An 18,000-nucleotide genomic window follows, 5' to 3' on the forward strand; every position below is an offset into this window, starting at 1 on the left:
GCTCTGCTTACCTGTGCTCTCTATCTCTCTAATAAATAAATAAAATCTTTAAAAAAAAAAAAAGAATGATTACTGATGGGGCAGCTTACTTTTCTGCAGATGTTAGGAAATGGAGATAACATGAAATGAATTTATTACATCATTAATAAGCTAATACAAGAAAGGAGTTGAAAGGCAAATAGCACAAAGTAATATTAATGATTAAGATTTTTATTTATTTATTTATTTGACAGAGAGAGATCACAAGTAGGCAGACAGGCAGGCAGAGAGAGAGAGGGGGAAGCAGGCTCCCTGCTGAGCAGAGAGCCCGATGCGGGGCTTGATCCCAGGACCCTGGGATCATGACCTGAGCCGAAGGCAGAGGCTTTAACCCGCTGAGCCACCCAGGCGCCCTGTTATGATTTTTCTTAACCTTCTTTTTCTTGGTGATAAATAGGTATCAGGAGTATGAATCCTAGTGTATATTTTCTAAAAATTCTGTTGATTTAAAGGTAAAGGTGATATTTTAACTGAGTGAAAAAAAAAAACACTTTCTGAAAGAAAGCTTTGCTTGGGAAGATTTCTGAAAACAGATACTAGAAAGTACTTCTATTGTTGAGTGATTTTCTTGCCAAAAACAATGTGTCACCTAGAAAAACTCTCATATCGATGCATTTAAAATACTTAGAAACCGTTTTCTTGGGTTTTGAATGCATTTAATAAACATGTAGGGAAGCAAAACTTTCTAATTCACTTATAAACTGATAACAGAAAAAACAGAAATTTATTGGATAAATTTTGATAAAAACTTTTGCATAATTAGTAGGTGGGATCGGATAGTATCCTGATTAGTTCAGCTAAGCTACAATGTATTCCTCCCATTTGGACCTCGTACTTTTATAAGATTTTTTTTAATCTAATATCTACATATCTAATATCTAGTAGCTACATCAGCCCTTATATCCAAATATGAAAAAAACTGGACCTAGAGCCAAATCTTGGAATTGCCAAGTCACTAAGAATTAAATTTGTAAAGCTTAATCAATCACCTCACTCTTGTTAAAATATTATTAATATAAATATTTTTAATAAAAGTAAAAAAGGTTTTATACCTCTAATAAACATTTTTAAAAAGTATTTCTTATTTGAGCTAATTTTTTAAATTTTATGTGTTTTATAGTACAAGTACAGTTTTTTGTACTATATTTGTACTATACTAACCTAATAGTATATACATATTATTCATATGTAATTAAGTATTTACACATTGGGGTTATGTACTCAAAGACTTTTCCCTCATTGGGTGTGCAGTGAAAACATTTGGGGAATCATTAGATTAGATGGTGTCTAGGATTTGTATGTTATTGTATAGTTTATAAAATGCTTTTGCAAATGTGTTCTAACCTGAACCTGATCAACAGCCTTTCAATGCAGAGAGGTGTCATCATGTCCATTTTATAGATGAGGCATTATGCCCATGTTACAGAGGAAGAACTCAAGGTCAAAGTATTTAAATGACTTGTCCAAGGTTATACAACTTGTTAATAATGGCTTCTCAACTCCAGACAGGTCTTTTTACTATATGGTACTATTTCCATTCATTTTGCTTATTGCTCTTCTATTGGTCATTTTCCATGTTTTGATTTCCTCCCCTAATCTTTCTGTTATTTATTTTTCAGAACCCTCAGGTAATTGCTTTTTGTATATTGTCTAGAGTTTTTGGTTGTAATCAGTGAAAGGGAGAGAGACTATACTAGTAAATTAAGAAAGACTGGAAACAAAGGATGGAAGCCAACCAGAAAGACAGTATATTCATGATGGAAATATAAATTGTACTAGATGGCCCAGAAATCAAATGAATGCATCTAATGTGGAAAACTGTGCAGAGGAACCATAGAAATATAGTCCAGGCAGATAGATCATTTAAATACTGGCATGAGGGCAGGCTGGAGATGATTGGTTGTGGAAAAAATAGATGGTGGGTATGTATGATGTACATGTAGTTCTGTGCTATAATAAGGTTGGCATTAATAAGCATAGTGAATTAAGAATTGTGGAGTTTAGGGGTGCCTGGGTGGCTCAGTGGGTTAAAGCCTCTGCCTTCAGCTCAGGTCGTGATCTCAGGGTCCTGGGATCGAGCCCCGCATCGGGCTCTCTGCTCAGCAGGAAGCCTGCTTCCTCCTCTCTCTCTCTGTCTGCCTCTCTGTCTACTTGTGATTTCTGTCTGTCAAATAAATAAATAAAATCTTAAAAAAAAAAAAAAGAATTGTGGAGTTTAGTTTTGTCATGTTTTGTCTTAGTAAAACTTGATAGAACCTGTAGCCTTCTATTTTCAATGTTCTGTCAGTACATATAACAAAGAACAAAATTGAATAATTCTGTATAGGAATGAAAGGTTAAATGATGTTTGCTACTGGATGTATAGATAAACTAGGTTTAATATACTAAAGTGATTGGGTCAGAAAAGTGACTTAAAATTATAGTATGGTTTCAAACATCATTTTCTAGGCTACGATCAGTGCCATAATCCAAGAAGACAGACATGTATTTAACAAATTAAAATCTGGTTTTAACAGGTTTTCATGAAAGTATGTTTTTACATATGTAGAGCTTCTGGGCTATTTCCCTATTATAAATTCAAGACATGGCTTGATCTTCTATCAGCCTAGTGGTAACACATCTGGAAATACCATGCATCACTAAAACTTTCATAGGAATTTTGAGAGCTTTGAAATATTGCATATATGACTATAAAGTTCCCTTAGTATTCACTGGCATATTAAACTAAGATGTCACTGAGGTGTGTATTATTGTCTGTGTTAATAATCTGCAGATGAAAGATTCCCTTCAGTTCAAGTGAATATAGTTCTTCCCTCTCAGTGTCCATGGTGCCATTGATCTATTGTGCTCACAGGAGAAAAACCAAAATGGTACACTTAGAATTGTAACCAATCTCAAGTAACTATATGCCTTTTTAAAAAAAATATGAAATGGAAAGATCTTCTGAAACTTAGGATAGTTTCAGTGGCTTAGAAGATGTTAGAGAACTATTTTGGGTTTTTCAAACTTCAAGGAACCCTAGACTTGGAGTCAAATCACTTGGATCTAATATCCGCTCTTCTGTTGATGTATACACTGTCAACATGGGCAAGTTACTTAAACTTCTCATAGCAGATGTGTGCCAGTCCCGGGGGGCTTGATCACAAATGATTACGTTTCCACATACATATTACATATACATATGTATACACACAAACAAACAAATTAATGGTTTCTTTAGCTTTGAAGATAGTGCGGTGGGGTAGTCAGATGGCTTGGAAAGGCTTATTGGCAGGAGGCTGTGGGGCAGCCAGAGGAGATCTCCTCAGCCTGAGGAGTTTGTAAGTCGGTGATTTGTCAAGTCAGAGAAGCTGGCAAGGCATTGAGAATCCTTTATCCCCAGGTGGGCCACTCTCCCAGGTTCTACAGCCATCCTTCACTTTCCTTCTGGGTGTGTAATAAGGCTCTATGTCAAAGGATTTGCAGAAAGAAGAGATTTCAATTGAATAAGATGCATATTAAACCCCTACTGAATATAAGTAAAAATTCTCTTAACCAACCTCACTGTAACTCACATATTCTGATCTTGTCACTTCCTCTGTCAGTCCCACCCGACCATGCCCATAGTTTGCTTAGTGTTTGTAGCAGACAGCCTACTTTCTAGTATGCCTACATGCTGGTGTTCATACAAGCTGAGTTGTGTGCTTCCCAAGAATCAATTATGCTTGTTTCTAAAGCTTTTATGACATTTGTACATACCCATTGGCCTTAGGCCCAATTATTGTTCCTATCTCACTGGGTGAGAGGGCTTCTTTATTATTGTAATAGTTCAACATGGTTAACCTACTCATTGAAGTTGAACCCACTTACTCATTTGGAAAACTGTGGGCTTTGCAGTTTGGGCATGCTTTTTGTATGCATTCTTGCTTATCTCTGTTCTCACCTGTGTTTTCCCATCTTAGAAGTGAGAAAAGGATTCTTCCTTTAAGTTTGCAAAATAGGGTAAAATTTAAACAAAATATAGAGAAACACTAGAAATAAATGTGCTATGTATTGTAGATGCTGTAGTCCTACTGTCTGTAATGGGGAGTCTATGAGTTATGGTTTAAGAAAATTCTCATCTTTTCTTAGATTCAGGATTATGTACCAAATCAGGTAACTCCTTAGCTTTTCTTATTTGGCATTTTGAAAAACCGTGGTTTGAGGAGTTTCCCACACTCTTAATAAACTACATTTAAGCCAGTAAGCTTAAAGTAAAATGTTAGATGATGGATTAACTTCAGTGGTTTGGAAGGTGTTGAAGATATTAAGAGAATTACAATGGCAGGTCCTACAGGGTATTAGTTTACAGAATACTGGACTTGGAGTCAGACCAGCTGGTCTGATATCAGCTGGATTCCTGATAGTACTTGCCTCTGCTGTTCTGTTAATCATTATTACATTTCATGAGGATTATAAAAAACTTCTTAGACTAATAAAAGACTTTAGATTTGATTCACACATAAAACCAATAGTTGTTTTTAATACTCTCAGTTTCTATGGACATTAGCTTCTTTTTTTTTTTTTTTAAGTTTTTATTTATTTGAGAGAGAGAAAGCATGCAAGTACAAGCAGGGGTAGCAATAGAGAGAGAGGGAGAAGCAGACTGTCTGCTGAGCCGGGAGCCTGATGTGGGGCTCCATCCCAGGCCCCTGAGATCACGACCTAAGCCAAAGGCAGAGGCTTAACTGATTGAACCACCCATGCACCCTGACATTAGCTTCTTTAGTTAACACTTTTCATCTTAGAAAATGAAATGCTATCTTAACAATTCTTAAGTAAGTATCTCTGTATTGTCTCTTAGTTGGTGATTAGCTTTTGGCGGCTATAGTTTTAAGTGTGTGCGCGTGCTTTGGGGTCATAGACACTTGAGTTTGAATCCTGGCTCTACCATGTACAAGATGTATAACCTTTGGAAAGTGACCTAATCCTCCTAAACCTGTTTTCTTACCTCTACAGGTGTGTGATAGTATATACCTCATAGGGTTAATGAAGATAGATAATGTTTGTGAAGTGTATGGGCATGTGACATAGCAGGTACTCAGTAAGTGCACCTTTCCTCTCTATGTCAGTTATAAATTTACATTCTGTGTCATGGATAAAAAGAGGAAAACTTCTGCAAATTACTTATTTATTCACTTGATGTGGTCGGTTTAGAGACCAGTTGCAATAAAACAGAGTCAGGATATGGTATTTGCTGCTGTAAGTTTCTATCATTTCTAAAGTTAGTTCATCCATTTTTTTAAAGATTTTATTTATTTGACAGAGAGAGATCACAAGTAGGCAGAGAGGCAGGTAGAGAGAAGGGGGGGAGCAGGCTCCCCGCTGAGCATAGAGCCCAATGCGGGGCTCGATCCCAGGACCCTGATATCATGACCTGAGCTGAAGGTAGAGGCTTTAACCCACTGAGCCACCCAGGCGCCCCTTGCCACATCTTTAGAATGTGAATGTTTAGTTTTATATGACCCTGAAACTGACTTTTCAATATGTGGCCAGCTACTGGAAAGAGAGGAACTGGAAGGGTGTAAAAAGAATAAAAGGAGTAAATAAAGTTTGTTGTGGTCATCCCCACCCAACAAATCTTTCAAAAGTAAGCTAAGTAACATATACTTTCTCTTTTGCTACAAAGAATTGGAAAGATTTTAAAAAGAAAATTTAAAAAAAATTTCGTCTTTCCTTTTTTTGTTTCTCCAGCCTCTGTTCCATCCCTCACCCACCTTTGCCGTTTGGAAATTCGGTCCAGTGTAAAACCAGAACACCTACGATCTGACAGTTTTATCTGTCAGTTGCCACTTCCCAGAAGCCTACATAATTATTTGCTCTATGCAGAAGTTCTAAGGATGAATGAAGTTCCAGAATTGGCAGTTACTCAAGATGGAGAAGTCAGCGAAGCTACTTAATGCAGCTCATGTCTTACTCTGAAAACCACCAAAACAAAGAGCCATGCAGTACAAATTCTTCATGATTTTATAGTCATAAAAGATGATTTTTGTTTGTGTGGTTGGTTAGGTTTGTGGGGGGCAATAGTTAAATGCAAATGTTTACAATTGGGCTTCCTGGTTAAAAAAAAATACTGTTCACCTCACTTATGTTACTTTATCACAGATTCATTACCAACACATTTTTATATTCTAGATTCATTTACCTAACATTTTTTGCTTTATTCTGTTAATGAACTGTGATGCTGCTTCTAGTGCTAACCATGGCATATTTCCGCCTATGATTCTGTGTTTGCCTAGGGCTAGGAGCTTAGAAAGAAATGCATAAAACTTTCCTGAAAGTGTATACACAATGGGGTTGAATCTATTATTATTATTATTATTATTATTATTATTATTTTATTTGAGGTTGACTATCTTTTATGTTTATAAAAAACTTTTATATTCCATTCTCATCTCTTAATTCAGTTAGTTTTATGAAGAATTTCTTCTCATTGGCTTTTCACAGATAAACTCAGGGGAGAACTTTTTTTCTTTAAAGAATATTGAAAATGAATAATTTTGCTGTTATTGTTGGTTCCCCCCCCCAGTGCCTTGATACTCTCTTAGACTGAAAGAAACTCCCATTTCTGCAAAAGCAACACCAGACTAAACTCTGAAATAGGCTCAGTTGGAAAAAATTAGGTCAGTATTGAAATAAAGAAGCATTTTACCACATTTAGAATACAAATCAGGGGACTGAGAGGGGCAAATCTGTGGCACCATCTTTAAAAAAAGAAACCTATGTATTTCTGAGTCACTTAGTATCAAATAAAACATTTGAGCTCCGTTCAGCCTCCAAATCTAAGGGCAGCTTTGATCCTATGATACAATGATTGCCAGTTATATTAATATTACAGTGTTCTTCCTTTTTATTATCTAGATAGGTTATCACATGGTCCTTGATCCTATGAAATTTGGACCTCAGAATTCTAGGGTAATGAGACACCACCTCATTGGTTTTATAGATGCTCAATATAAATCTATGGTCAGAGAGAACTAATCACCGGATCAGGTGAGCTGTGGTAATATGCTGTTGGGACCAACCTTAAAGTTTATGAAAGCATTACTGTCATGATACACAGCTAGAAAGTGGGTCCACAGGAGGGCAGGTCTTCTGTCGTAACGGGATCCTGTGGCTTGAAATAGATGGGAATGTGTCAGCCAGGCCATCCCTGATAGGCCTTTGCTATTTGATAAAAGCAGTGATGAAGACCAAATAACGGAGCATTGTTAAGGTCCAGAGGGACAACTGAACTCGGTGCAGATTAGAGCTATAGTTTCTGCCTGTGGGTGGAGATGGTGTTTGAATGTGGGTATACAGCAGAAATAAGTGTAGATGTGGAAAACCAGGTGGAAATTCTGATACTTAATAAAGAAATTCCAAGAATGTTTGTACTGTGTAGTAATTTTTAAATGTTGTTCTAATCTTTATTTTTCCAAACCCTAGATCTCCAATTTTGAACATAACTGGTTTATTATTAGGGCCAGATGCACATAGAATGTTTCATTTAAGGGTGAGTCTTGTTATGTGTTTTTGTTCATGTTCAAATGTGTAGTAAAAATTAAACTACCCATAACATCATTTAGATCTTGTTCTTAAAAATCTGAAAATGGATATTTCAGAGACATTTAAAAGACCCTGCTAGGGGTGCCTGGGTGGCTTAGTGGGTTAAACCTCTGTCTTCAGCTCAGGTCAAGATATCAGGGTCCTGGGATCAAGCCCTGCACTGGGCTCTCTGCTCAGTGGGGAGCCTGCTTCCCGCTCTCTCTCTGCCTGCCTACCTGCCTACTTGTGATCTCTCTCTCAGTCAAATAAATAAATAAAATCTTTAAAAAAAAATAATAAAAGACCCTGCTATTTAAAACATAAATAATTTTACTTACTGTATAACATATGCCTTTCTTTTAGATTACTTTATAATAAAATATTTATGACTTATATGACTTACAACAAAGATTCAGTGAGAAATCTGAAAGTATTAACAGGTAGTGACTTTTAGTTACCAGTTATTTTTTTATTAAGATTTTATGTATTATGGGCACCTGGGTGGCTCAGTTGTTGAGCATCTGCCTTCGGCTCAGGTCATGATCCCGGGGGCCTAGAATAGAGCTCTGCGTCAAGCTCCCTGCTCTGCAAGGAGCCTGCTTCTCCCTCTCCCACTCCCCTGCTTGTGTTCCCTCTTTTGCTGTCTCTGTCTCTCTCTGTCAAACAAATAAATAAAATTAAATTTAAAAAAAAGATTTTATCTATTTAAGAGAGTGAGTATAGGAGAAAGCACAAATGGGGGAGGGGCAGTGGGAGAGGGAGAAGCAGAATTCCTGCTGAGCTGGGAGCCCAATGTGGGGCTCCATCCCAGGACCTGGGACCACAACCTGAGCCGAAGGCCGACACCTAATTAACTGAGCCACCCAGCCACCCCTATAGTTATCAAAATGATACCTCTGGTTAGTGAGAACCGTAAGTCCTGCCCTATATGCACAGTGATGCTATAATAATCTCCATTTTTATTTTTTATTATTTTAAAAATATTTGTGGTTTTGTTTTTGTAATACTCTCAATTAATTTTTTTTTAAAAAGATTTTATTTATTTGACAGAGAGAGAGAGGGAGAGTGAGCGAGTACAACAGGGGGAGCATCAGGCAGTGGGAGAAACAGGCTCCCCGCTGATCAGGGAGCCTGATGTGGGACTCCATCCCCGGACAGGATTATGACCTGAGCTGAAGGTAGATGAGTAACAGACTGAGCCACCCGGGTGCCCTTAATACTCTGCTTTTAAAGTCACAGTGAGGGGTGCCTGGGTGGCTCAGTGGGTTAGGCCTCTGCCTTCGGCTCAGGTCATGATCTCAGGGTCCTGGGATCGAGCCCCGCATCAGGCTCTCTGCTCAGTGGAGAGTGCTATCCCCCCTCTCTACCTACTTGTGATCTCTCTCTGTCAAATAAATAAATAAAATCTTAAAAAAAAAAATAAAGTCACACTGGGCGCCTGGGTGGCTCAGTGGGTTAAGCTGCTGCCTTCGGCTCAGGTCATGATCTCAGGGACCTGGGATCGAGTCCCACATCGGGCTCTCTGCTCAGCAGGAAGCCTGCTTCCCTTCCTCTCTCTCTGCCTGCCTCTCTGCCTATTTGTGATCTCTCTCTGTCAAATAAATAAATAAAATCTTTAAAAAAAAAAAAATAAATAAAGTCACAGTGAGTCTCAGGAAGAACCTTATAGTACCATAGTTCTTTAATGGTGGTGCTTATTACTAGAGCCGGATGCAGTTTTAATAACGGTTGTCAAGATTTCACACACACACACACACACACACACACACACACACACACACACACACACGATCCTGTGTTATCCTTTGAATTTATATCCTGTTGGTGCTTCCTGTCATAGGATATTTTTCCATGATCATTTGATGGCACAGTGGTAACCTGAACATTGTTTCTTTATATTTCTATCTCCTTTTTGCTAAGTAGCGAGTGTCTTGTTGTGCTCCTTGCTGGTGGCTCTGTTCCCAGAGATGAGTTACACCCCTCTTGTGTTCCGTCACCACCCGTGTCAGTGATAAACCTTGTAGGCAGCCTAAATGGCATATTTATGTCACATGACCCGCTGATATCTTTAACTTCATATCTGTTCTTTCAACCTAAGTCCATCCGTAAATCTGCATGAAAACTGTGATGTTTTATAGATTTTTAAGTCTTATATCAGGTATAGCTTGAAAACATGAGTATTTTTGACTGATTACTACTAAAATTCTAGTATAATTTTGTTGGTCCTCAAAAATGTATCATGAATAATAACTAGTACAAATGTAAATAACCACGTCTTCTCTGAAATGTAGACTTGGTAGTTCCATGAGCATGGGATATAGAAAGAAGTTGAGAAAATCCACCTAAAAGTTTGCCTTTCACTTTTATATACCTTTGTATTCTCAGAGATATATTTCCGTAATTATATTTCTTCATTAGTCATAGAAATATTTGAAGAGGAACTTCCCGTACAATTTTTTTTTTTACCAGCAGTTACCTAGTGCTATTGTGGAAAGATTTTAAGTTGCTAGTGAGGTTGCTAGTAATGTGACCATTTTCAGTTTTATGATCAAGTGTTTTGTTTATAATTACTATTTTTAAAGATTTTATTTATTTGAGAGAGAGAGCACGAGTGGAGGGGAAGGGCAGGGGGAGAGGGAAAAGACAGGCTTCCCACTGAGCAGGTAGCCTGATGTGGCGCTCAGTCCCAGGACCCTGGGACCATGATCTGAGACCAAGGCAGATGCTTAAAGTACTGAGCCACCCAGCTGCCCCTATGATCAAGTGTTTTAGATCTAACAATTTAAGAGAATAGCTAGTAAAACTGTACACTGCCTTCTTCCCGTTTCATGAATTCATCCTTTGTAAAAGCAAATGGAGGCTCGACGTTGGCTTCATACAAATATTCAATTTAAAGAGGATCTCGAAGCTAAAGCTTCTAGAGCTTTTCCTGTGAGCTGGGAACATGATAATTGTACCATGGGTACTGTTATTTCCCCTGAATTTCTTGTACTAGAGCACTTCCCTCCTCCATTCTCTCGTATCCCAAGCAGCCAGTCACATATAACTGAGTATCAAGATTAATGTGTAGAAGAGAGCCCATACCAAGTGACTCCATTACTCATGGTTCTGTATGACCTGGGGTAATTAGCTGAAAGATAATTTGAGAAAAGAAGTATTATATTTTATTTAGAGCTCATGTTGGATCTCTGAGTCTACCTACATATTCTCCCTAGGAAAGAATAAAATAAATCTGGCCCATGTTTGAGGGCGTAGAGACTATCATGATAGTTCTAAAAACACTTTTTGGGTTTTTTTTTCCCCCTCTTTACCCTTTTCCCTTTTTTAACAAAACATTTATGGAAAATTTAATATTCCTGTGTGTGACTGTTGTGATTTCCTGTTTTGCTTTCTCTTTCATTGTTTTTCTGTTTGAGGCTAAATTAATTTATCCTCTGTATTTATTATTATTACTACTACTAAATGACAGGCAGCCATTGAAAAACAGTACTTTGCAGTAAGTAACCTTTAATTACTTGGTAGAAAAATACAGTTTATGTTAAAGATTTACTTATTTGAGAGAGAGGACGAGAGCATGAGCTTGGGGAGGGGCAAAGGGAGAGGGAGAGAGAGAGCGAATCTCAAGCAGACTCCCCACTGAGCATGGAGCCTGATGTGGGGCTTGATTTCACAATCCTGAGATCATGACCTGAGCTGAAACCACGAGTTGGGTGCTTACCCAACTAAGCCAGCCACGTGTCCCCAAAAATATAGTTTTATTTGCAACTATATGTCAGTAATGTATACTGAGAGAATGCCAGAGTTATATTTTTTATGTAAACATATACTTTAAAACAAACTTTGGGTGCAAATTTTAAGTCTTTATCTTCTGTTATTACTTTAGTGATAAGACATTTAAATTTTAAATAAAAGAACACTTATTAACCTCTCCCTGTACTAGTAAAAATCTTAAAAAGTGGGGGGCACCTGGGTGGCTCAGTGGCTTAAAACCTCTGCCTTCAGCTCAGATCATGATCTCAGGGTCCTGGGATCGAGCCCCACATCGGACTCTCTGCTCAGTGGGGAGCCTGCTTCCCCCTCTCCCTCTGTCTGCCTCTGCCTACTCTCTGTCAAATAAATAAATAAAATCTTAAAAAAAAATTTAAAAAGATTCTCATATAGTAATAAAAATAGTAGTACACTTTGTTTCACTTTAAAGAAAAAAATATTTTAAAACTAGGAAGAGGTAGGGAAAGGCAGATAGAGCCATAGTCTTATCATCTGGACCCAATATTAATGTTAACTTATATATTGGAATATTTTCCTTCTCTCAGGCTTTTAAAAAATCTGTACACAAGTTTGATGAGTGTTTTTCCCCCATAGTTAGAATCAAGCCACTGTTACGGTTTTGTACCTGATCAAGCCTTTTGTTTATCACGTTAATGATACCTGTAGCCAGCCGAGCTCAAGCTGTAGTTACCACAAATTATGAATAGGTAAGAGTGAGAAATGACACATTTCTGGCTTGATACTTTTCCTAAGACATCTGCATAAGGCAAACAAACCCCTCTCACCTACTTGGAGAGGAGAGTGGAGGAGAGACCGTTGTGAGCCTGGGCTAGTCACCTGGTTTCAGCACAAGATGGTCGAGCAGTTGCTTATCCTTTGCGAGACTCTGTTATAACTGTGTATGCTATGTATTTTTAATGAAGAAATTTAAATACTATTGTTGCAATAAAGATTTTTGTCTGCATGGTTTTCCTGTCTCTTGGCTTCTTTCTCATGCATAGCACTAATAGATGAAGCAGAACAGGTGGTAATTGCCATTGGCGCGCTGAGAGTTGTGAGTAGCATCTGTTTATGTCTCTTTTACCATCAAATGGTTAGCATAACCTTCTCTTCACTGCTTTCCTATGTGGATGATAAAAGTCTATCATGAGTCATTATAAGGTGCTAATTTACACTCTTTTTCTAACATGATGGAATAGGTGAAGAAGAAAGTCCATCTGGTGACTAAATATGACTATGATTTGAATCAAACAATTAAAAAGAAGGCATAATCCTTCTGAGTTTATTACAGAATATTGGATCAAATGGTTTGTGCCAAAGATATCAATTCTAAGCTGAGTAGTTCCATAAATAGATGTATTAATTAGCAATGTGTACTCTAGATTTCAGTTTTGACACTTAAAAAATTATTTGCTTTGTTTTAGATAAAACATTTGAATTTTTTCAGTCTTCATCTTGCTTGTAATTATTTGGTTTTATTAAGCCCACTTTTAAATGTCATGGTGTGGTATCTGTGCATGTTGATGTAAGTGCGCACTTATTTTTTATCCTTTTATTATGGAAAATTTCATGTGTACAGAAAAATAGAGAATTGTATAATGAACTTCCATGTTCCCATCACTCAGCTTCAATAATGTCCAACTCATGGCCAGTCTTGATTCCTTTTCTCCACCAATTCCCTCTCTCCCATAGCCCATTTTGAAGCAAATTCCAGAGAAATCATCTATAAATATTTTAGTATGTATCTCTAGAAGTCAAGGACTCCCTTTTAAAAAACATAACTGTCAGGGTGCCTGGGTGAGTCAGCCGTTTAAGAATCTGCCTTCAGTTCGGGTCGTGCCCTGGGGTCCTGGGATCGAGCCCCTTGTATTAGTTATATATTCCTGTGTAATACATTGCCTCAAAACTTAAAACTGCCTGACACAGTTTCTGTGGGTCAGGAATTCATGAGTGGCTTAGCTGAGTGATTATGGCTGAGGGTCTGTCAGGAGGTTGCCTTAAAGTGTAAGCAGAGGCTGCAGTGACTTAAAGGCTTGATTGAGGCCGGGCCCTCTATTCTAGGGAGGCTTATTCACATGGCTGCTGGCTGGAGGCTGCTGGCCGGAGGCTGCTGGCCTCGTCACATGGATCTCTCTGGTTGCTCTGTGTGAGTCTCTTCGCATTTCAGCGGGCTTCCCCTGAGCAAGTGATCTTAGAGGTGCAGCAAGGTGGATTCCACAATGGCTTTTGTGATATTACTCTTGCAAGTCACACATCATCATATCCAGTACATTCTATTACAAGTGAATCAAGGAGGGAGGGCTTAGGCTCCACCTTTTGAAGGGATGAGTATCAGAGAATTTGTAGCATCTTTTTAAACCACCACGCTTTATTTCCTGTAAAATCGGTGAGCAGATGTAGACAGAGACTGGCTAAACAGTTTGCAGGGTCCAATGCAAAATGAAAATGTGGAACCTCTTGTTCCCATTTCAAGACAGAGACAGCAGAGCATTAAATCAAACTTGGGGCACTTCTGAGCACAGACCCCAGTGTGAATGCACAGATGATACCAGGAAACCAACCCTAGATATAGAAGCTTGGTGTGATTCAGATTCCACACCCATACACTTTTTTTTCTTGAAGTACCACTTCAAGGTGTTGGGTATTTCATTCCTAGGGATGTTAGTAGATACCAGTGATCATTAGCTAGATCTATTCGTTATAGTTTTATTTCATTATTGGCTGTAATACTTCCAAAAAGATAACTTCCCCTGATTATTTGGTTACCCTGAGGTCTTATACATACAGGAGAGCAGAGAGCCTGATGCGGGGCTCGATGCCAGGACCCTGGGATCATGACCTGAGCTGAAGGCAGAGGCTTTAACCCACCGAGCCACCCAGGTGCCCCAGAAGGAAAGGTTTTGTTTTGTTTTTCCTATTAGTGTTGGCTGTTCCAGATTGATTTTCCCATGTATGTGGTATGTCATCTCGGGATATAAAGTTTTTTTTTCTAATTTTATAGTTTTTATTTGTTTATTTTCAAAATTTTATTACAATCCTAGTTAGTTAACTAATATATAATGTAATATTGGTTTCAGGAATAGAATTTAGTGATTCATCACTTAATATAACACCCAGTACTCATCACAACCAGTGCCCTCCTTCATACCCATCACCCTCCTTAAATGCCAATCCCCTACCCACCTCCCCTCCATCAACCCTCAGTTTGTTCTCTCTAGTTAAGTGTCTCTTATGGTTTGCTTCCCTCTCTTTTTTTATCCTTTCCCTATATTCATCTGCTTTGTTTCTTAAATTCCACATATGAGTGAAATCATAATGGTATTTGTCTTTCTCCCCTCTATCAACCCTTGGTCTGTTCTCTCTAATTAAGTGTCTCTTACGGTTTTCTTCCCTCTCTCTCTTTTTTTTTTAACCCCTTTCCCTATGTTCGTCTGTTTTGTTTCTTAAATTCCACATATGAGTGAAATCATTTGGTATTTGTCTTTCTCTGGCTGACTTATTTCATTTAGCTTAATACACTAGCTTCATTCATGTCATTGCAAATAGCAAGATTTCATTCTTTTTGATGGCTACTATTCCAAAGTACCTGTGCGTGCGTGCGTGCGTGTGTGTGTGTGTGTGTATTCACTGATAACTGTTCATCGGTCACTGAACATTTGGGCTCTTTGTATAGTTTCGCTATTGTTGATAATGCTGCTATAAACCTTGGGGTGTATGTATCCCTTGGAATCAGTATTTTTCTATCCTTTGGGTAAATACCTACTGCAATTGCTGCCTCATAGGGTAGTTCTGTTTTTAACTCTTCCAGGAAACTTCATACTGTTTTCCAGTATGAATTCCCACCAACAGTGTAAGAGGGTTCCCCTTTTTCCACATCCTTGCCAACATCTGTTGTTTCCTATATTGTTAATTTTTGCCATTTTGACAGGTGTGAGGTAGTATCTCATCGTGGTTTTGATTTGTATTTCCCTGATGATGAGTGATGTTGAGCATCTTTTTACATCTGTGGGCCGTCTGGATGTCTTCTATGGGAAAAAGTCTATTCATGTCTTCTGCCCATTTCTTAACTGGATTATTTGTTTTTTGGGGTGTTAAGTTTGGTAAGTTCTTTATAGATTTTGGATACTAACCCTTTATCAGGTTTGTCATTTGCAAATACCTTCTACTCTCTAGGCTGCCTTTTAGTTTTGTTGATTGTTTCCTTTGCTGTGCAGAAGCTTTTTATCTTGAGGAAGACCCAATAGTGCGTTTTTGCTTTTTTCCCCTTTGTCTAGTAAGAAGTTGCTATAGCCAAGATCAAAGAGGTTGCTGCCTGTGTTCTCTAGTATTTTGATTGCCTCCTGTCTCACATTTAGGTCTTTAATCCATTTTTAATTTATTTTTGTGTATGGTGTAAGAAAATAGTCCAGTTTCATTGTTCTGCATGTTGCTATACAGTTTTCCCAACACCAAGAGACTGTGTTTTTCCTTTTGGGTATTCTTTACTGATTTGTTGAAGATTATTTGATCATATAGTTGTCGGTCCATTTCTGGATTTGTTTGCTTGCTTGCTTTCTTCCTTTTCTTTCTTTCAGTTATTCAACATATAGTATATCATTAGTTTTTGATATACATATAGTATATCATTAGTTTTTATTCAACATATAGTATATCATTAGTTTTTGATAGTATATCATTAGTTTTTGATAGTTTTGATAACTAACTATCATTAGTTATTATGGTACTGGCACAAACACAGACCCATAGATCCAATTCTATTGGATATTCTATTCTATTGGATCTATGGGTCTGTGTTTGTGCCAGTACCATACTATATTGATTACAGCTTTGTAATATAGCTTGAAGTCCAGAATCGTGATGCCTCCAGTTTTCTTTTTCTTTTTTAAGATTCCTTTGGCTATTTGGGGTCTTTTGTGGTTCCACAGCTCTATGAAAAATGCTGATGGTATTTTGATAGGGATTGTATTAAATGTGTAGATTGCTTTGGGTAGTATAGACATTTTAACAACATTTGTGCTTCCAATCCATGAGACATCCATGGATGTCTTTCCATTTCTTTGCATTGTCTTGAATTTCTTTTATTTGTGTCTTATTCTTTTCAGAGTATAGGTGTTTCACTTCTTTGGTTAAGTTTATTTCTAGATATTTAATTGTTTTTGGTACAATTGTAAATGGGATCAACTGCTTAATTTTTTTTCTGCTGCTTCATTATTAGTGTGTAGGAATGCAACAGATTTGTACATCGACGTTATATTCTGCAACTTTGCTGCATTCGTGTATCAGTTCTAGCAATTTTTTTTTTTTTTTGGAGTCTTTTGGGTTTTCTACATAGAGTACCATGTTGTCTGCAAAAGGTGAAAGTTTGACTTCTTCCTTGCCAATTTGGATGCCTTTTACTTCTTTTATTTCTTTTTGTTGTCTGATTGCTGAGGCTAAGACTTCCAGTTTTATGTTAAATGACAGTGGTGAATGTGGACATCCCTGAATTGTTCCTGACCATAGAGGAAAAGCTTTCAATTTTTCCCCATTGAGAATGTTATTAGCTATGGGTCTTTCATATATTGCCTTTATGATGTTGAGGTATGTTTCCTCTATCCCTACTTTGTTGAGTGTTTTTATCAAGAATGGATCCTGTAGGGGTGCCTGGGTGGCTCAGTGGGTTAAGCCGCTGCCTTCGGCTCAGGTCATGATCTCAGGGTCCTGGGATCGAGCCCCGCATCGGGCTCTCTGCTCAGCGGGGAGCCTGCTTCCTCCTCTCTCTCTGCCTGCCTCTCTGCCTGCTTGTGATCTCTCTCTGTCAAATAAATAAAATCTTAAAAAAAAAATAAAAAAGAATGGATCCTGTATTTTGTCAAATGCTTTTTCTGCTTCTGTTGAAGGGATCATATGGTTCTTATCCTTTCTTTTATTAATGTGGTTGTATCGTGTTGATTGATTTGTGAATATTGAACCACCCCTGCAGCCCAGGAATAAATATATCCCACTTGATCATGCTGAATAATTCTCCTAACTAATGTACTGTTCAATTCAAATTACTAGTATCTTGTTGAGAATTTTTGCATCCATGTTCATCAGGGATATTGGCCCATAATTCTTCTTTTTAGTGGGGTCTTTGGTTTTGGAATCAAGGTCATCCAGGCCTTGCCAAATGAGTTTGGAAGTTTTCCTTACTTTTCTGTTTTTTGGAACAGTTTGAGAAGAATAGGTATTAACTGTTCTTTAAATGTCTGTCAGAATTCCCTTGGGAAGCCATCTGGCTGTGGACTTTTATGTGTTGGGAGATTTTAGTTAACTGATTCAATTTCATTGCTGGTTATTGGTCTGTTCAAATTTTCTATTTCTGCTTATTTCAGTTTTGGTAGTCTGTATGTTTCTAGGAATTTATTCAATTCTTCCAGATTGCTCAATTTGTTGGCATATAATATTTCATAATATTCTCTTATAATTGTTTTTTTTTTCCTGTGGTGTTGGTTGTGATCTCTCTTCTTGCATTCATAATTTTATTTATTTGTTTGGGTTCTTTCTCTTTTTGATATGACTGGTTAGGGGTTTACCAGTTTATTAATTCTTTCAAAGAACTAGCTGTTAGTTTTGTTGATCTGTTCTACAGGGGTTTTGTTTGTTGGTTTCTACGTTATTTATTTCTGC

General features: G+C 37.7%; 1 protein-coding gene across 6 annotated transcripts in view; it reads left to right on the forward strand.

Annotated features, from left to right (window-relative positions):
* Positions 1 to 6,386, forward strand: part of ASB3 (ankyrin repeat and SOCS box containing 3) — a 106,592-nt gene extending 100,206 nt beyond the window's left edge. For all 6 annotated transcript variants that reach the window (XM_032877786.1, XM_032877788.1, XM_032877789.1 and 3 more), the window contains exon 10: positions 5,752 to 6,386. In XM_032877786.1, the coding sequence (XP_032733677.1) occupies positions 5,752 to 5,957 (206 nt within the window). In that variant the 3' untranslated portion in view covers positions 5,958 to 6,386. The remainder of the gene's footprint in view (positions 1 to 5,751) is intronic.
* Positions 6,387 to 18,000: the final 11,614 nt, after the last annotated feature.

The sequence above is a fragment of the Lontra canadensis genome, unplaced genomic scaffold, assembly GCF_010015895.1.
Source record: "Lontra canadensis isolate GAN:19392208 unplaced genomic scaffold, GSC_riverotter_1.0 scaffold61, whole genome shotgun sequence".
Classification (NCBI taxonomy): domain Eukaryota; kingdom Metazoa; phylum Chordata; class Mammalia; order Carnivora; family Mustelidae; genus Lontra; species Lontra canadensis.